Source organism: Sebastes umbrosus, chromosome 1 (assembly GCF_015220745.1).
Source record: "Sebastes umbrosus isolate fSebUmb1 chromosome 1, fSebUmb1.pri, whole genome shotgun sequence".
Lineage (NCBI taxonomy): Eukaryota > Metazoa > Chordata > Actinopteri > Perciformes > Sebastidae > Sebastes > Sebastes umbrosus.
In genome coordinates, this window is record NC_051269.1 from 37617201 (window position 1) to 37635813 (window position 18613).

The 18613-nt window shown below is 44.5% G+C and overlaps 1 protein-coding gene across 3 annotated transcripts; it reads right to left on the bottom strand.

The window, feature by feature from the left end:
- Window positions 1–1341: 1341 nt before the first annotated feature.
- si:ch211-232b12.5 (zinc fingers and homeoboxes protein 3) lies at window positions 1342–16330 on the bottom strand. 3 transcript variants are annotated; one of them, XM_037770961.1, is made up of 3 exons: window positions 15903–16330; window positions 3928–6814; window positions 1342–2885 (listed from the first exon to the last, which is right to left on the bottom strand). In XM_037770961.1, the coding sequence occupies exons 2-3, from the start codon at window positions 6615–6617 to the stop codon at window positions 2852–2854; spliced, it is 2724 nt and encodes a 907-aa protein (XP_037626889.1). In that variant the 5' UTR covers window positions 6618–6814; window positions 15903–16330; the 3' UTR covers window positions 1342–2851. The 3 variants fall into 3 exon arrangements, with proteins under 3 accessions (XP_037626889.1, XP_037626878.1, XP_037626898.1); XM_037770950.1 differs by having other exon boundaries at window positions 15716–16330; XM_037770970.1 differs by lacking the exon at window positions 15903–16330 and adding an exon at window positions 15089–15681.
- Window positions 16331–18613: the final 2283 nt, after the last annotated feature.

Sequence of the window (18613 nt, forward strand, 5' to 3'; positions counted from 1 at the left end):
CCGTCACGGGTTAGATTTTCTAAAGCCTGAAAACAGAGACATGAGGAGGTGCAGGAGTATAGTTTTCTCTCAGAACACTTGAATTACAATATGCTGAAAAGTTATTATGGAATTTTTTGCCCAATGATGCCAAAAATTCGCTGCCTACTGAAGCTTCAAGTAGCCTGCTTTATGTCTTGTAGGAAAATCAGTGTTATGGCTTCATATAATATAGAAATATCATTCATTACTATCAATCTATTTATATGTTTTTGGATTTCAAAAACATTAGAAATGGTTGTTTTTCTTCTCCCTAATGTGCAAAACAAAGCGAAACGATACCGTGACCCAAAAACCGCAACACAAACCAAACCGTTGGCTCGTTGAACCGTTGCACCACCGTTAAATACAGGCCTGTTAATTATTTGATGGGGTGCCAGAGACATGGAAGAGGCAATTATCTGAACATAGGTTTACTTGACCATTAAGTAGTCTGCTTTATTTCATGTATAAAATCAGTGTTATGGCTTCATATGATATAGAAATATCATTAATTACCATCCATCAATCTATTTGTATATTTTGGAATTCAAAAACATCTGAAATGGTTGTTTTTTTGGTTGCGGTTCTTCCTAATGTGCAAAACAAACCAAACCGTGGGCTTGTTGAACCGTTGCACCACTAATCTAAATCCTTTAAATTAAAAAAAAGGTTTTGAATCATATATTATGTTAGAAAATGAACCGTGGTGTGACTGTACATTCCTGTAATTCCTTGTGCCTTTTTCCAGAAGGATTTCATGTCTCTGGTAACATCTGGCAGGCCTGTGCCTCTTTCTTTGCCCACACTCTTCATTGAATAGCTCTGGTCACCATCTGCATACATACCTGAGGCTAAATACCTCCCAATACACCTTGCAGACTAAATAAATAGATTTAAAAATGTGATAGGGTAGCACAAGCTTTGAAGGCTCCGTGCTGAAATGTGTAAGCGGATGCCTGTAGTGATGTGAGCCAATTAAACAAGTGAAACACTGATGTTTTGTCACCCTTGAAATCTGAGATGTGCTACATTTTTATGCTTATTGGACTTTGGGTCTAATCCCATTATTGAAGCGCAACCTCCTTTAACCAAACATAAAATAAAAAGGTTATTCTATGGAAAACAGACTAAAATGTTTCAGCACAAATTGCATTGCCCGCTGCCCACCAGCAGGTGAGGCTGTATGCATTCCTCCGATCCCGGCAGCATTGTATGTTACTTTCACATTCATCACACTGAATAATTTTAACTGGTATCCATGGCTTAATTCATATTCTCTCTCCCGGTGCAAGGTGCTGAGCAAATAACGAGGCGTTGCTGCTTGGTGAGTATTCAGTTTATTCTGTAAAGATTCAGAAGTGTAGAAAGGATGATACAACAGTGCTTTATGATCAGACTATTTCATAAAAGTTTTTTTTTTTTTTTTTTAAGTGATCATTAACACCGTAAGTCCAGATTCCATTTATCTCAAACCAAAATAAATTTGTAACATTCGACACAAGTGCATACACTGCTGGTAGGAGATCAACCTCCAATTTCACTTTGGATGGTATAGCACCGTTCTTAGCTATTAGCAGCTTGACAAAGATGCAGCTTAATAGGATTCATGTAGTGACTGTATGTTTTATATAAACACAAGAAAATTCAGAGGAGAGCAAATATCTCCTCATTTGGCTCTCTAGCTAGCACAATATCTCACTCTGTCAGTGTCTAGGGATCAAATTGATAATTTTGCTTTAAACAACATTATGCCAGTAACAATATTTGATACAATTACAGCTTAAAGTTAAACATCTCCAAGTGTACAGAAAGCAGCACAAGATTTTTTCACAGATATAGACGAACAGTGACCATTGATGCACTGGCTTGTTTTTTTTTTCTTACTTTTTTTTTTTCTCAGGACAGCACAGTAGCTGGAAAGCAAGGTGATGGACAGACAGGTCATATATAAACACATGGACAGAGCTGAGTAAGGCAACGTTAGCGTGGCAGGCTTCTCTCTGTTCAGTTTGCAGGGCAGTGTAGTGTATTGATCTCCACGGAGCTGTCAATACCTTTGCTGTGGGGCAGTGTGATTTTTTTTTAGCATTGCTGTCTTCATTAGTGCATTGTATATAGTCTCTTGCGTGTAGCTGAACTGCAAAGTGATCACCAACATTTATACAGATCTAAATAAACCATGTTTGATTGCATCTGGACTTACAGTGACTATAGAAGAGTAAATAGAATCGAGAAAACCAAATAACGGAAAAAGTAAAATTCAAGGCAGTGCTGAAGTACTGGTTGCTAAAAAAGTAAAAAATATCACAAAGCCAACAATAACATTTCCTTGACACGTCTTTTTGTTTGTCCAGTCAGTACAAACCATCTTTAGTGCAGTTTCAATCATATATATATATTTCTCCCTCTGACCCAAAAACAATATCTCTCGGCCCTATCCTATCTTCGCTCATTCAAGTCAGTTTTCCAGTCAGTGTGCGTCTTTTCTCTTTCTTTTCTTTGATCCCTCGTACTGACCTCATTGTGCACCCTCCCCACACAACCACAAAGAAGCATGAAAGGCTTAAACATCACAGGACTCAAAGGTGAGAAGTTCTTTCTTTTTGACGATGGCAGGAAGTGATGGCAGATGGAAGAGGAGGAGGCGGAGGAGGAGGGGTGGTGGGTATTCACAGTTACAGTCAGAGTCCAACGGTCCAGCTACAATCACATCTGCTGTCATTATGAACACTCTTTTTTTTTCTTTTCTTTTTTTTCCTTTAGACCACGACCAGAGGAGCACACCAGCCTTTAAACATCATGTTCCTCTGGCGAGACTGGGCCTGCTTCATCACACCTCCAGCAGCTCCATCCTCAGGCGATCCCTGTCGACACAAACAGGTAAAACACAAATCATGATTGGACAGTTCCTGTTGTCATGTGTTACTGTTGTACAAGTGAGGTACTTCTCAGGAGGGAGCGTTGTAAAAAGACGCCTGTGTACGGGGTTAACTTGGCTCTTGGAAATCCATCTCACCAAAGACAATTGTCATGATTTATTCACAATATATTAGCATGCGCTCTCAATCTATAATTCAACGGCCCAGACTCCTACTTATCTAAAAATAGCTTCTTAAACACAGACCTTTTGATTGCCTGAAAAAGCTACTCATCATGAGTACCTGTACACACTTCTCCTGCCTCCTTTTTACTGTACATCACGCAACCGCGACTACAAACAACAAGCTGTCATGCTTTCATCCCTCCACCTGACTTTCGTTGTTTTTGTTTTCTTGATTGATAATAGCACTAAGCTTGTAAATTATCACAAGGCACTCCGAATTAGAAGTCTGTCTTACTTCAGGAGCTTTTATTACACGGCTTTGTTGAACACTCAATTCTGATAGTTGACGCAGTTCTGATCTCAGACTCTGGCGGACCGTTTATGTGTCAAATTATTGATTTCTTAAGTAATTAGCTGTGTAATAAGCGGGATAATGTGCCGCTAGCGGGTCATTGTTGTGAAATAAAGCCTTTCAGGGCGATGCAAGACCACTCTGCCTCGCCCTGTTGGGGTTTATTTCACAACAATAACCGGCTCGCTGCAGATTATTGCTTACTTGATATTCGAGCATTAAGTCTGAAGTACCTGGCCTTATAGCAGACCGTTGCTATGGACGCAGTTCTGATGTCGGACTCTGGCGGACAGTTTTTGTGTCAACTTATTGAATTCTTAAGTAAGTAGCCGTGTAATAAGCGGGATAATGTACAGCTAGCGGGTCATTGTTGTGAAATAAACCCCGACAGGACGATGGGTCTTGGACGCGGAGGGGTCCTGCATGGCACTGAAGGGGTTTATTTCACAACAATGACCGGCTCGCTGTACATTATACCTTACTTGTAATTTGAGCATTATGTCTGAGGTACCTGGCCTGATTGGTATCAGTCTGTTGTTCGATGAGTGACTGACTGGCCACTGGCTGCTGGTGGTCCTCTCCTCTCTCTGACCAGGGATCCTGCAGGACTCCCGGCGGCGCCAACTCCTCGGCTCGGCCTCGCTCGACGCTCCCCTCGGACCCCATCAGACCCAGCAGCGGTGAGTATGAATCCTGCCACACGACCCGCTGCCCTGAGTTCAGTCCTGCTTCTCCTTCACGGTGCTTGTTCATGTCTTGCTCAACAAGTTTCTTTTTGGCCGGCGGAGAGTCCTTCGTTGATTCGGCTTCGGCGTCTCCGTGGCTCCTCGCTTCCTCTGTTACCGCGGGCGGTCGCTGATAGGTCTCCAGCCACTTCAGCTGCCCGTTCTTGCAGCTGTACCGGCTGTCGCTGAACCAGCGCACCACCTCTGACTTGGGAAGGCCCGTCTGGACGCCCAAGTCCTCGTACTGCTGACTGCTGGGCCAGCGGGTGTTGGAGAAAATCTGTCGGAGGATGTGCAGCTGCTGGGGGGTCTTGTTGGCCCAGGGGGGTGAGAAAGACGGTTGAGAAGCCAACACCTCCGCCATCTCAGACCTATGATCTTGATGTACAATCTCAGATGTAGTATCTGGTTCATTCATCTTCAGCCTCTTGAAGTTGATCTTAATGGGGTCAATTTTCAGCTCTGGGCAGCTTCTGTCCCCAGCGAACGGGTCCTCCTCCTTGATGAGTTGCTGTAAGATTGACATGCCTTTTATGGGAAAGTCCTTGTTGCATTTACCCTCATCTAAAATAGATGAGCTGCTTTTTGTAATGACAGTAGTGCTGGTGCTTTCAGTTGGGGATTTGCTGGCATGGTTCAGGTTGGGGAGACTGTCATTACAGGTAGTACTGGGGTATTCATTGCTAATACTGCTGTTGTTGGTCTTGTGGATGTAGTTGTTGCGTTCGTCGTCGGGCTTCGCGGCGTGGCCCTGCCCTTGTGGACTGATGGCGCCGCTGTTGTGATTGTTACAGGTGATGTTGGATTTGCTGGTGTTGTCGATGATCACTTGACTCTTGGTACTGTTTGAACCTTCCAATCCGATCGGTAAACTGTTGCTTTGGACATTTGATTTCCCGTTGGTGTCAGCAACACAGTGCTCATCATTATTGCTAATGTTGGCGATGTTGTTGATGCTGTTGGTTGGGCTGCTGTTATGCACCGTTTTCCGGGTGACAGTCTCACCACCGTTACTACTGCTGGAATAGCTGCTGATGCTGCTGCTGCTACTGCAACTACTGCTGCTACTGCTGCTTCGACTGCTGCTGGTGCTACTGACACAACCGCTGCTTCCAGCCATGTCCAGGCCGAGGCCGTTGCTCTTGTCCGGCTCCACAGTGGGTTGAGTGTTCTTGGTCAGTACCTGTGTTGTTGTTCTGACTACGGGAGGAATCTTTGGGGGGACGATTGGAGTAGAATACGAGACCCTGGTGACGTTGGGGTTGGTTGACATGCTCGCCTGCGTGGCCATGACTCCAACGGGCCTGATTCTCATATTGCCGTAGGGAACTTTGGCCATCTGAAAGTTTGGTCCTTTTGAGCCTGCGTGGACAGTGTGGTGGGATACAATTTGATTAACGTGCCGTTGCGTAGCAGGTTGCTTTTGAGGTGCTCCACCCTGGAACACGGTGTTGAACATCTTCCTCCTGGCCTCTTCAATCTCTTCGGGAGACCAGCTTATGCCCTGCTTGAGCCTTTGGGCGGTGAACCACAGTTTGATTTGCTCTTCGGGGAACTCCGAGACTACCGTTAGGTAGCAGAGTTCGGCTTTGGTCGGGTAGGGGAACTTGCCAAAGGATGTCTTGAGAAAGCTGCTGGTGTCCATGGCGGCATCGTAGGTGGGGATGCTGCTGAGAGGGATCATCACCTTTGGAAGGTCTTTATTGGAAGGAGGGGAGTAAAGGGAGGGAGTGTGCTGGTGAAAGACTTGGTTGGGCACTGTCGACTTAATCACGTGAGCGACAGTGGTCCTCGGCATAGCTGGGGCGCCAGAAAGGCTTCGAGCCCCGTTTTGGAGTTCAGGCACATTTGTCAGCATGCTGGGGTCTACATCCTTTCCAGTGTCTATCTTGCGTACCTCCACGGTGTGAGACACCACAATCTTTTTGTGCTCCCCCTTGGCTTTCATCATCTTTGCAATCGGGGTTTTGGTGACGGAGATCCCAGATTCTTTGTAGGCTTCTCCGTTGTCTGTGAAGAGGCTTTGCTCCACTGTTGTTACTCCATCCCTCGTGTTGACAGTTAGGGAGGCAGTGACCAAGCCCTCCATTATCTTAGGGTGGGCGGTAGCATTATGCAGAGCCAGAGCCTCAAAGCGGACAACTGACACCCCACAGTTCAGGCAGTAGAAAGTGGGCTGGGCCCTGAAGTCTAAGTGGCAGTTGTGCATGTGATCCAAAAAGTAGTTTAGATCTCTGGACTCGAAACGGCACTTTGGACAGCTGTACGCGCCTCCTTTCTGCATCTCGCTGCCACTTTCGGATTTGGAGGAGCTGTGAGAGAAATGGCCAGACTCTTCTCCAGAGATGCTGAGTATGCTGTCTTCTGGGATTGTTGGTAGGAGTTCTGGTAGCGAGCCCAGTATGATTTCCTCACGCACATGTTTGGATTTGGATGGTATCATGCAGGGTACAGTGGATTTCCTTTTGCTGGCCATTGTGCAGCTTCGTGTAGATGGGAGAGTGAGTGATTGCAAGTCCGGTGTGATGAGAACAGAGGGCGGGTGGAGAGTGGAGAGGGTTGAATGGAGTTTAGTGTCATGGACCAGCCACTATGATATCACAGTGTTGCTTCATGCCCTCTGCCACTTCAGGACTCCTGTCACATGGACGAGTTTAACAGCTCCCAGGGAACCTGCGAGGAGAGAGGACAAAAAAAGAGAAACGTGACTCTTTCAGCCCATTTTTAATTTAGTAATTGCAGGAAAATAAATGGCACCAGAACATCGTCAAAATCTGTCGTTTATGGATACTAGATTTATAGCTTTGAGAGAATTAAAAACATGAAATATTCATACTATGACATACTATAATAAGCAGGATGCAGAGGAAGCTACTGTAAAAGCCCCACACATGGTACTAAATGTAGGTGGAAATACAATGTGATAAGTGTAGGTGGTATTTATCAGCAATTACAGCACTAAAGTAAAAGAGGTTAGGGCTTTTCTTTTGAAAAAAAAAAATCCTTTTACATTATGCTCATACTCAGAAACGAAGGTTACATTAAATTACCGTACCAGAGGAGGTAAAGTGGATCTCGTTCACGAGGCACATTATGTTTTTTAAATGACATCAGAGTTCATGAACAACATTATTTTCTAAATATTGAAACATATTTAACATGAAATATATCAAGGAAATCTACAAAGAAACATGATAAAAAAAAAAATACTTAAGGGCACCACACTCCTTCAGTCAATGCAACCTGTCAGTGTTCTGGTTATTTATTTGGATTTACAGACTTCTGTCTAGCTGTCGCTTTTTATGAATTCAGAAAAAAGGAGCATGAAAATCAGAAATGACAGTCTAATTCACTGTTGCCATATGTTTTGGCTCTTCTAACTAGCGGTGGCAGTCGCCCACAGGATTATATTTAGTAAAGCTTCGTGATATTAACAAAACATGTAATAAAAAATGCCGGTTGGCACCCAGACTAAAGCTAAAGTTAATATCATATAAATGTGATGTGCCATGTTTGAAATCAGGATATTTGTTGCCAGATGCCACCTGCCTGCCTCCCTGCAGGAAACAGTTAATATCAGTAAAATAAATATCATCCACAGAGCAGTTTGGGGCTTTTGCACCTATTGAGTGGGATGCACTTCACCGCTCCAAATTGATACCTAACCTTAACCAGTTGTTCCACATTGTCTGCAAAAAAACACAAATATGCAAAAATATGCACACAGGTATGTGTGCAATGTGTAACATTTGCTCAACTTGTCTTGTAAAACGCAGGTATTATTATTTTCAATAATATTTTTATAAGGGGAATGGGGCATATTTTAAATCTAATATGTAGGGACGCACCGATTGCAAAATGATGGGCCCATACCGATGTTTAAACTAAACATTTGGCCGTTTTGTTGTTTGTTTTGTTATTTATTCCCCCTTTGGTGCCAGAGAAACAAAGACATTTTCATTATAAAAAATAACTGAAGTGTCTTAAAGTCTTTCAGCCCTTCATTCACATCTTGAATTAGCATAAATTAAATCACACACATTTACGAAACAAGCTTTAAAATAAAGTTTTTTTCACATGAAAATGAACTGCTTCAAACGCCCCTAAGCCTGTATACAACTACTTACTCAATGAGAGGAATGTATTACCTAGTAAGGCTGTGTATTGGCAAGAAACTGGCGATATGATACGTATCATGATACAAGAGTTACGAGACAATATATTGCGATTTTTTAAATCTAATTTTAGGAAACTGTCACAGTATAAAGAACAACCATATGCATATAATCTGAGTATTAAGTTAACTTTTTTTATCAGAACAGTGGGATCTGCATTTGCATTTATCACACTCCCTGTAACATCCAACATCACAGCACTACTTTGAGAGGACACATACACAGAGAGGACGCATCTCTTTGCAAATTAAATACAGAATTGACTGAGTTAATCTTTGCGTGTAAACTATTAATTAAAAATCGATTGTGTTTTTGAGAATCGATACAGTATCACGAAACATGATTTCATCATTTTTTCAATATTTTTTTACACCCCTATTACTTAGTCCAATAAAAACATTTTGTGAAACATAAATGTAATTAAATCAGCAGCTAACAACACAACATTGAGCCCATATAAAATGAATGCAACACATAAACATCGGCTGCTGCCATCTGTGAATGTCATCTTATTTGCCGATAAGCCGATTGCCATCAACGAGGCGAAAATCGTCCGATACCGACGCATCCCTACTTATACGTTCAATATTAGTCACATGCTCTGGGTCGTGCTGTCTTGTTCGTCTTTGGTTTGATATTGTAAAGCAGACATATTGAAGGTTAAATGACTTTGCTAGAGAGAGAGAGCATTTTACTGCCACGCTTGGATGGGAGCCATGTGTTTTACATTGGACGTTACAGTGCACCTTCCGGGCATAATGTAGTGTCAAATCAGGTGACTGTGTGTGTGTGTGCGTCCCAGGAGTCGGCCAACAACAGTACAGCGAAGGAGCTGGAACATAATGTCTGCGAAAGAACACATCTGAAGCCTTTTTACGAGCCTCCAGCTCAAACCGTTTCATCCTACACTTGTTCAACAAACAGCATGGCGTCGCATGCATGCATACAAACACAATACACAGATCACTGGGTGCGCAAATCCATTAGCAAACCACATCCACAGGCTTTCCCTTCCTATAACACTCCAGTCATGAGGATGGATACGGATTGTCTCTGCAGTGTTTCTCCTCTTTCTTCTCCGCATTATGAAGTGAAAAAACACGCCTCTGTTCTCTCACAAAGCCACAAATATTTAACAGAGTTTGTAGGACAAGACAATGGATACGCTGCAGCTAGTGTTTCATTAGCGATACAGCTGGTTTTTATAGTCGTTTTAACACTGGAAAGCACAAAACTTGTAAAAACGAAGAAGAGGAAAAAAATATCAAAGTGGAGCTCTGCACTCTCTGCCCTCTGCGTGAACCTTTGACACACACACACAGTATGACAGGTATGTCACTCATCTTCCTTTTCTGAGACTGGAGAAGCATGCAGCTGAAAATTAGTCTCATCCTATCTTCATTCATCCATATCACTCCTTCTTTACCTTCTCCTGCAAGTTTATCATTCTGGGAAAAACATCACAAATTCATCCACCGTACCACCCGAAACCTGGTTTCTGTTGAAATCCAGTATACCTCAACCCTCTTGTGCTGCATTTCGTTGGTCACAAAGAAAACAATTTCTCATACTTTCAACACGTCTCCTTTTGTCACGCTGCGTCTGAGCACTTTCACAGACTTTCGTTTTACTGCATCCACGTGCATGTTCACCACGGCCGGCTGGATGGTAAATAAAAGATGAACCTGTTCCCGAATTAAAACCCTCAAATGACTGGCCGACATTACACACTGATCCCAGACAGTATCCTTGTCTCTACCTCTTTTTCATTTCTACTGACGGCTGCTGCTTTCTGACAGGAAGAAAAAAAAAACTAAAACAAAACAAACAAACAACAAAAAAAAAAAAACTAGGTCACCAGCATCTTATGCAGTAATCCCAGTTCACTGCATCCAGACGCGGGCATGTGCTGTATGTTTTGCCGCCAGAGAGGTCATGATATCCTCTGACGGCACACTCGATTAACCCCTGTTGAGGACACAGCGTTCATTCGAGGTTGTTCCACTGAACGAGGGATTTAGAAGTCTGCCTTCACGCGGCGGAGGGATGTAGTCATGCACATCTGAAACATCTGTGTGAGTGATGTCACAATATGCTATAGAGGAGCGTTGGCTCAGTTTAGCTGTGCTGGAGTGATTTATTTTATTAGCACATCGTATGTCAGGATGTTTCAGCAAAAATAAAGTGATGGACAACTTGATCACGGCGGAGGGCTTGGTGTAGCAGCCCCCCCCCCCACAGAGCGGACGCCGGTTTGTGACGAGACAGACGCCGTGGCCTTGTACAGACTCTCCCCTCCCCGGAAAACACCCCACTTCCTGCATGAGAACACCCAAGACAAGCCAAAAAGTTTGGAAAGGTTACATAAAGAATCAGGTCACCTATCAAAAGAATGGGCTGCTTTATCTGGCGAGCGAGACGTGCGATCAGACACAAGACAAGGGCTTCCCAGACAGGGAGCCATTGAATGGTTTCCCTCTGAAAAGCCAGGCCTTGTGTTTCAGCGACGAGGTAGACAACGCTCAGACGATCACTGTCCCCGGTGTGTCGTATGTCCTCGCACTGGCACTGGATCTGTGGCACAGGGGGAGGAAACTCTTTTCATGTCAGCGGACCAGGGGAGTCGTATCTGAAGCGAGGGAAAGTGGCAGAGCTCTCTCTCAGACGTGCTTTTCTGGACACCCACGCTCAGCGTAAGCAGAGGGGGCCTCGTTCGGCGAAGCGCAACCACGTCTGAACCATTCAACGTTTCAAAAACAAGCGTTTCAAAACAAATGGGATTAGGCTAGGTTTAAATTCTGATGGGATTTATACGCTCCGCCTCATTTAATAGCAGCTTTAAGATTTACAGGAGGGCCTCCCTTATGTGCGCCTACACTGTCATTTCCATAACAATATTATATTTACATCTCATTAATATTTAATTATATTCTTTATACTTTTACATGGCAAGCAGCTGAGTGTGCTGCTCCCATTTCAGCAAACCAATTGAAAGAAAGCAGCATGTATTCCCTTTCATCACCTCATAAACTGCTGCAGTAATTACAATATTACAACCTGAAAAACATGCCCAATCTACAGCGAGCTGCTACCAGCAGGAAAAGGGAGGCGAGGCTGCAAAGTGGTTGCTAAACATTAAAATTTAATTCAAAACAGTCCACTGATTCAGACACTCCCAGATTGTTGGGTCACCTACAGTTGACATTAACAAACACGGATTGGTGTTTTTGTTGTGCCACCTGTCACATGAATGAGAATGTGAAGGCTGGAGGAGGAAGAAGGACAAAGGAAGACAAAACTCAGACGTTTGGGAGTGAAGTGAGAGGATGACTGATGATGATGACAGGCTCTACTGTTTCAATATTCCTCCCCGCTGACACCTCGTAGGCACACATCTCCTCACACACTCCTCACACACTCCCTCCTCACCTCCGCAACATTTAGCACCTGCACCGCTCTGAAAAATCTTTCTCTTTGAAAACGAATAACTGGCAAGGAGTCTCTTGATGCGACAGTCGCAGAAGACCTAAAAAAAAAAAAAAAAAAACGGGCATAAATTCTCTCACTTGTGACAATATTTGTTTTGCATGTAATTTGCTTTGACAGTGATCCGCGGCTGTCTTGAGAGTCTGCTTCAAAAAATCTGCCAAAAAATGACTTGCTGTCCGCCGGGGGTTTGGGGCAGAGCGGGGGGGAACTCCTGACAGATACATCTGAATGATCGAAAAAATCAGTTTAGCGGGAACATTTTCTACCAAATGTCCATTAAATAGATTAACGTCATGTGAGTGGATCAGCTGGACACCCAAATATAAGCCAGAGACAGAGAGCAATTACTGTCTTGCTCAGGGAAGAGATTGGGAACAATGGCGCCTCATTTATAAGGGAAACGTGATCCAGCGCTGGGAGCCTTTAGACGGCCGATTGTCGAATCGTGATTGTTCCGTTTCCTGGGTGTCCCCTGTGTCCATCACGCCGCCACGGTGGACTAATGTGGGCTTTTTTTATTGACAGTTAAGGGTGGACAGGTTTCAGTTTGGGGACATCTTTGTGCGTGAATGGCACTGTACGCTTGCCAGCATGAATAAGTGTCAGGCTCTAGTGTTACGTGTGCTGAAAAACAATTGAGACTCATCAGGGTCCTTAGCACGGTGCTAATACAGCCCACGAGTCCACGCCGTCCGTCTTCACCACGCCTGTCCAGCTGAAGACATGCCGCGGCTTCAGTGTGGCGTCTCCACTGCGGGCTCTTTCTTTTTTCTTTTTTTTCTACATGGGTGTGTTTGTGTGCTTATTAGTGTCTGAATGTCTGAGATGCAGGTGTTGTCAGCCATCTCGTCCTCCTCCTTCTCCTCCTCACACACACACACACACACACTCTCCCCCCCCTTACCTCCATGACTGCAGCCTCGTCCACTGGGAGACCGGTCGGTGGTGCCACTCATGTGTTAACATCGCCATGGCAACCCCTCTCTTCCCCTTGCCCACCACGCCACACACACAGCGGAGTCACTCGCCCACACCCACCAACCTCAAGACACACACACACACACACACACTAAATTCCCTGGACTGCATCCGGTGCAGGACAAACTTAGTCCACATGCTCTGCCAGCCATCTTTGAGAAGTCCATTCATGGGTCAAGTCTCTTTCAGATAACTTTAGGTGAGGTCCGCGACAACAGCTTGAGTTTTTTTCTTTCTCATTCAGGTCGTAGGGACACAAAAGTCCCAGCTCCGCCGTTCTTACGTTTATGACGGCGCTTGAAAGAAATATTGCAGCCGTACCCCCCCTAAAAATGACCTCCTGACGGTGTTATTGTCTTGCTAAATCAGAGCGCAGAGGCCTGGAGGCTGAGGCGCTACAGTACATACCGCACTCTGCCTGTCTGAGCATCTCTCTTGCATGGTCCTGTTTTGCATTAGGGGGAATGTAATCTTACATTGTTTTCTGAAACCCTTCTATATGCGGCCCAGATGAATGACAGACAAATAAACCATGGTGCGCAGAGAAAAAAAATCTGAGTCATGCATCCTTTTAAATCACTTTTGATGAATAACTTCTTCAGTTCTGTAGCCAAGACTACAGGCATTCATTTGGCAACTTAAGAAGAAAAGGAAGAAAGATGGCGGCGCACCGCACATTGTACTGTCCATCCTAAAATGGCTGACATCACAGCCTCCTATAACTGCCAAAGCCTGGCAAATGCCAGCTCCTGCTGACCAAACCTTTCTTGCATGGGACAGAGAAAGTGGCAGGGGCTCTTTCCCCACTAGCCCCGAGGTTTTTTCCCCTCCCTCTCTCGGTGCTCGAGCGTTTCTTTTGGTTGGAACTGAGCAAACATGCTGGTTTAGTGAGGCTTTTGAGTGGTCTGGGCTTCGATACGGCATTGGTCCAATGACAAAAGCAATACCAAAAAGGATGAAAGACCCAAATAAATGTGAACCTGTATAGAGCGCCGTCCTTTCTGGAGGGGAGAAAATAGGAGAATAGGCATTGTGGTTCCGAGAATTTGCTGTGAGGATCATGAGGTACGCCGCTATCATGAATGCTTGTTTGTATAAAAAAAACGGCTGGAAAATGGATCTGGTTGGCATTAGATTAGATTGATTTTCGTCTCTGAACTCAAGGAATGTTATACACTCCATGTCAAGTAAATCTGCAAATCATGACCATATGACCTTTCTCTGTATTCTCTGGCAGGGGATTCATTTTGAGCTGTGGGAGGCGCACGAAAACATCTACAGTGTTGTTAGAAATCAGAACACCAAATCCTGAAAAGTACAGTATTCCAGGTATACGTGGGGTGGCATGTGCAGAGCCGCTGTTTTGATGAGGGGAGTGGGCAGTCTTGGCCCACTACATTGTGTCTGTGTATACAAACACTCCGCTGTGGCCATAACCAAAACTGTGAGCTGTGCCTAATTGCAGGGAGTGAGGGATGAAAGGCAATATGCCTGGCCTCATTAGAGCAGTTCCGAGAAGGGAGATGGAAGACCGTTCCCAGGGATCCACAAAGGGAATTGACATTCCCCCGGTGTGAGCGTCCTGCTGGAGTGAAATCCTCCACACACACTGAGCTCACCGGGCCAAGCTGAACCCGATCTGCCCGATCCGCACAGCGAGAGCTCATTTACCTTTGTTTAGCCGGTCATCACACACGCCTGAAAATTAACCATCGGAGTGCAGAAATTGTCCACCGGACTCGGAGTCACCCTCACGCAGCCCAAACACCTACTCTCTCAGGGAGAAACCTCAGTGGCAGAAGTGTTGCGCAGTCATTTCCATGACCTACATTAGATGTAACAAGCTTTCATGGCTAAATAATTAAAACACATTCCAAAAATTGCCAATGATTCATGCCTTGTCTAGCTGGTTGCTCGAATAATATGTGGTTGTCTCTGGTGTTATGGACACTGGACTCACACATGATCGACAGAGGCAACATTAGTCAGCAGAGGTCCCTCCCCTCAAGGCAGAGGGAGACACATGGCACTCAAAGCTGGGGCAACATTTATAGACAGATAGAAAAATGTGAAGGAACTGATATTTTATTTTTAATACGACGCCTCAGTGATAATCCACAAAATATCTCCAGAAATGAGCAGTTTTTTCTTACTGTACTGTATATGTTTCAGTGTGTGTGTGTGTGTGAGAGAGAGTGTGTGAGTGTGTGTGTGTGAGTAGGGCAGCAGCAGCACATGTTGGCAGGAGGAAGAGGAGGAAATGAAAGAAAAAGAGTCCTATGCATAGAGATACAGTAAGGCCTACCTTTCTGCTCACAGGCAAGAGGAAGAAATGTGTAAAGAGAGAAGTGAGCGATCAATAGAAGAAACAATTGATACTTGGCGTGCAGTTTTGGACATCTATAGACTTCAGTCCATAAATAAGCCAGCTACAGCTCTGTGTTCACAAGTCTTTTACAACTAAAAACACTCTCTCAGCGCACACAGTGGAGGAAATACAGATACAGCGCGTTGTGCAATAAAATAAGCAGATACGCCACATACAGCCTATAGCGCGCGAATGGAACGCAGATTGAGACAGTTTTTGTTGGAACTGCAACAAAGTAACAAGTTAACACGTTCCATTCCATTCACATTCACAAGACTGCGGAGCAACACTAACACACTACCTCCGAGGCGATCTGCCACTCTCTATAACCTTAATGAATATTCCCAAAAATCCTCCACCCCCCTTCCTCCAACCTACTGTCGCCATTTTATACATTGGCGACTTCATATAAAACTGCCTTGACTACAGCACCAGATCCTAAATTCAATATTCGAGGGGTTTAATTCCAGTAAACAACTTTGTGGATCGCACCCTCTCCAATAAAAAGAAAAGGAGGTTTTTATTATAAGGCGGTTTTTTTTGGAAGAGTAGATGAGTCCTTACCTCAACAGTCGGTGGGAAAAAATGGAATCCGACATTAATATATCAATGAATAATATTGGATTAGCTCCGATCGTTGCGTTTTGAGGAGAAGAAGAGGAGGAGTGGTGGGAGAGCTCTCCTCAAGTGAACCCGGTGAACTGGCGTGAACCCGTCAGTGACCACGGAGAGGTACATTACATTACATTACCTTAACAAACCCTCAGCCACACTGTATGGAGACGGCAACAACAACTATGGTCGGCGGTGCAGGACGAGGCAGCTCCAAAAAAAAATTATAGCGAGTGTATTTCCTATGAACACGTGATTCAGAGCGTCATCCAAAATCCAAAAGCCCTTTCATCTAAAAATTTTGGAGAGGGGCGGGGATGAGATGGTGGGTGTGTATGTGTGTATGTGTGTGTATGTCTGTGTGTGTGTGTGTGTGTATACTGAGCCCAGTGCACATTTGGGTATGTCGTTATAGGGGTAACAGATTGGGTTATACATAGCTACAATGGCGGAGCAGAGCAGGCTGAGCAGATGGATTGTATTGTGTAAATTTGGGATATGACAGGAGTTAGTGATCCACCCGAAAAGGTCCTCTTAAATCTTAATTAGGTCACATGTTTTTTTTTTTCAATAGATGCCTGCCCGTTTTTAGACAAAAAAAAAAATTCTCTTGATGGGCTACTATGAATATTAAAGGGACTATTTGTAACTTTCAGAAATGTTTGTTAACAGCAACACTTGTGGCCGTTAAGTCAACGAAAGTCAGCGTAGGGCTCGCGCTTGTGCTCGCTCTAAATAGACATGAATGAGCATCGCTCAAAACAGTGAGGCGACACACGTCAGCTAAAACCACAATATCACTCTATATTTCAGCTGCTTGGCAGTAATGTTAGCTGACCAGACGGGGGTCTCTCCATGAATCAATGCTGATCCTAGTGTTGGCTTTTCCTGCTTCAGCCCCGCTGCGTCAGCCTCCGGGGCTGAAGCAGGAAAAGAAACGTTATTGCCTCCCGACTGCGCCCGCAGGGAGACACCAGCTCCTGGTTGGAGACGATAAAGATTCTCGTTGCGGAGCCCCGTCACTTCACAAGACACGGGAAACCTCTGTTGGTCTGGAGGAGCTGCAGCATTTATTTCTGCACAAACGTCCACTGTACATTCACTAGATATTCTCAGAGCTAAACTAACTCTTCTGCAGTGTGGAGTGAGCGCGCATGCACTTGAGGTGGAGCGAGAACGCGCGTTGTGTGAGTGAAGGCAAGCAGGCAGAGGAGCGGTCTGAACAGCGTAGCCACACGCGCATATGTGAGTGCGCATATGGGAGACCGACCCGGTAGATTTATACGTGTAAAAAGTTACAAACAGTCCCTTTAAAAGGGACCATGTACAGTTTAAAACATAAATGTCACCATTTGATGCACCGTACCAGATTATAGCTTTAAATTAATTCACATCTGTAGTCCCTTGGCAGGTCAAAACAAAGAAACATACTACAGTCATACAAGAAAGAACATACAAAACGCACAATACACAGCTACACACAATAGCACATCACAAAGTATGCTTGTCAAGTAAAAGCGAGTCATGAAGACCATGGAGTAAAGATCAGTGAGTACAGAGCTGAGCAGCTTTCAACAGACGTTTAAGTTGGTTTTGATAAATGCTGAGAGAGCTGCAGCTCCTCACATCGTCAGGCAGGCTGTTCCACTGGTGTTCACTGTTTGGTGTTCCACTGGTTGGTGTTCCACTGGTGTTCACTGGTGTTCACTGGTGTTCCACTGGTGTTCACTGGTGTTCCATGGTGTTCCACTGCTTCCACTGGTTGGTGTTCCACTGGTTGGTGTTCACTAGTGTTCCACTGGTGTTCCACTGGTGTTCCACTGCTTCCACTGGTGTTCCACTGGTTGATGTCCCACTGGTGTTCCACTGGTTGGTGTTCCACTACTGGTGTTCCACCGGTTGGTGTTCGCTGGTGTTCCACTGCTGTTCCACTGGTGTTCCACTGGTGTTCCACTGGTGTTCCACTGCTTCCACTGGTGTTCCACTGGTTGATGTCCCACTGGTGTTCCACTGGTTGGTGTTCCACTACTGGTGTTCCACCGGTTGGTGTTCGCTGGTGTTCCACTGGTGTTCCACTGGTGTTCCACTGGTGTTCCACTACTGAGTTTTTAGAGTTTGTTTGTATAAGGACTCAAGAGGTCTTATAGCGGTTTCCCCAGCCTGCCCCCAACACGTAATACAATATGACAGGAGTTCAGTGATCCGACGTTTCACTGAGCTTCATCGCCCGAAAAGGTCCTCTTAAATCTTAATTAGGTCACATGTTTTTTTTCAATAGATGCCTTCCGTTTTTAGACAAAAAAAAAAAAAATCTCTTGATGGGCTACTGTGAATATTAATCGTTGTGGGAATAGCCATTTAAAGCACAGGCCTATTAGCCCACCGGCTTAAAATAGACTTTTACACACACGCGTGAGTTTCAAGTTTCAAGTTTATTTGTCATATGCATTTAAAAGTACAGTGCACAATGAAATGCATTTTACCCTGGCTCTCTCTCAGCCCTTAAAATCTATAAATAGTACAGTAGATACATACTACAATAAATAAAACAATATCTGAGAATAAAATTATAAAACAACCTAAAACATCCATAAAACAATCCACAGCTCTGCATTCATTTAGTGCTACTGTTCAGTAGTCTGACCGCCTGAGGGTAAAAACTGTCTCTGAGGCGAGAGGTCCGAGCTCTAATGCTCTGTAGGCGCTTCCCTGAAGGGAGATAAGAGAAAAGAGTATATTCTGGATGACTTGTGTCCTGCATGATACAAAGTGCTTTCTTCCTGCAGCGAGTGGTGTAAAAGTCCTGTAACTGTGGTAACGGTGATCCAATAATTTTAGATGCTGTTTTCA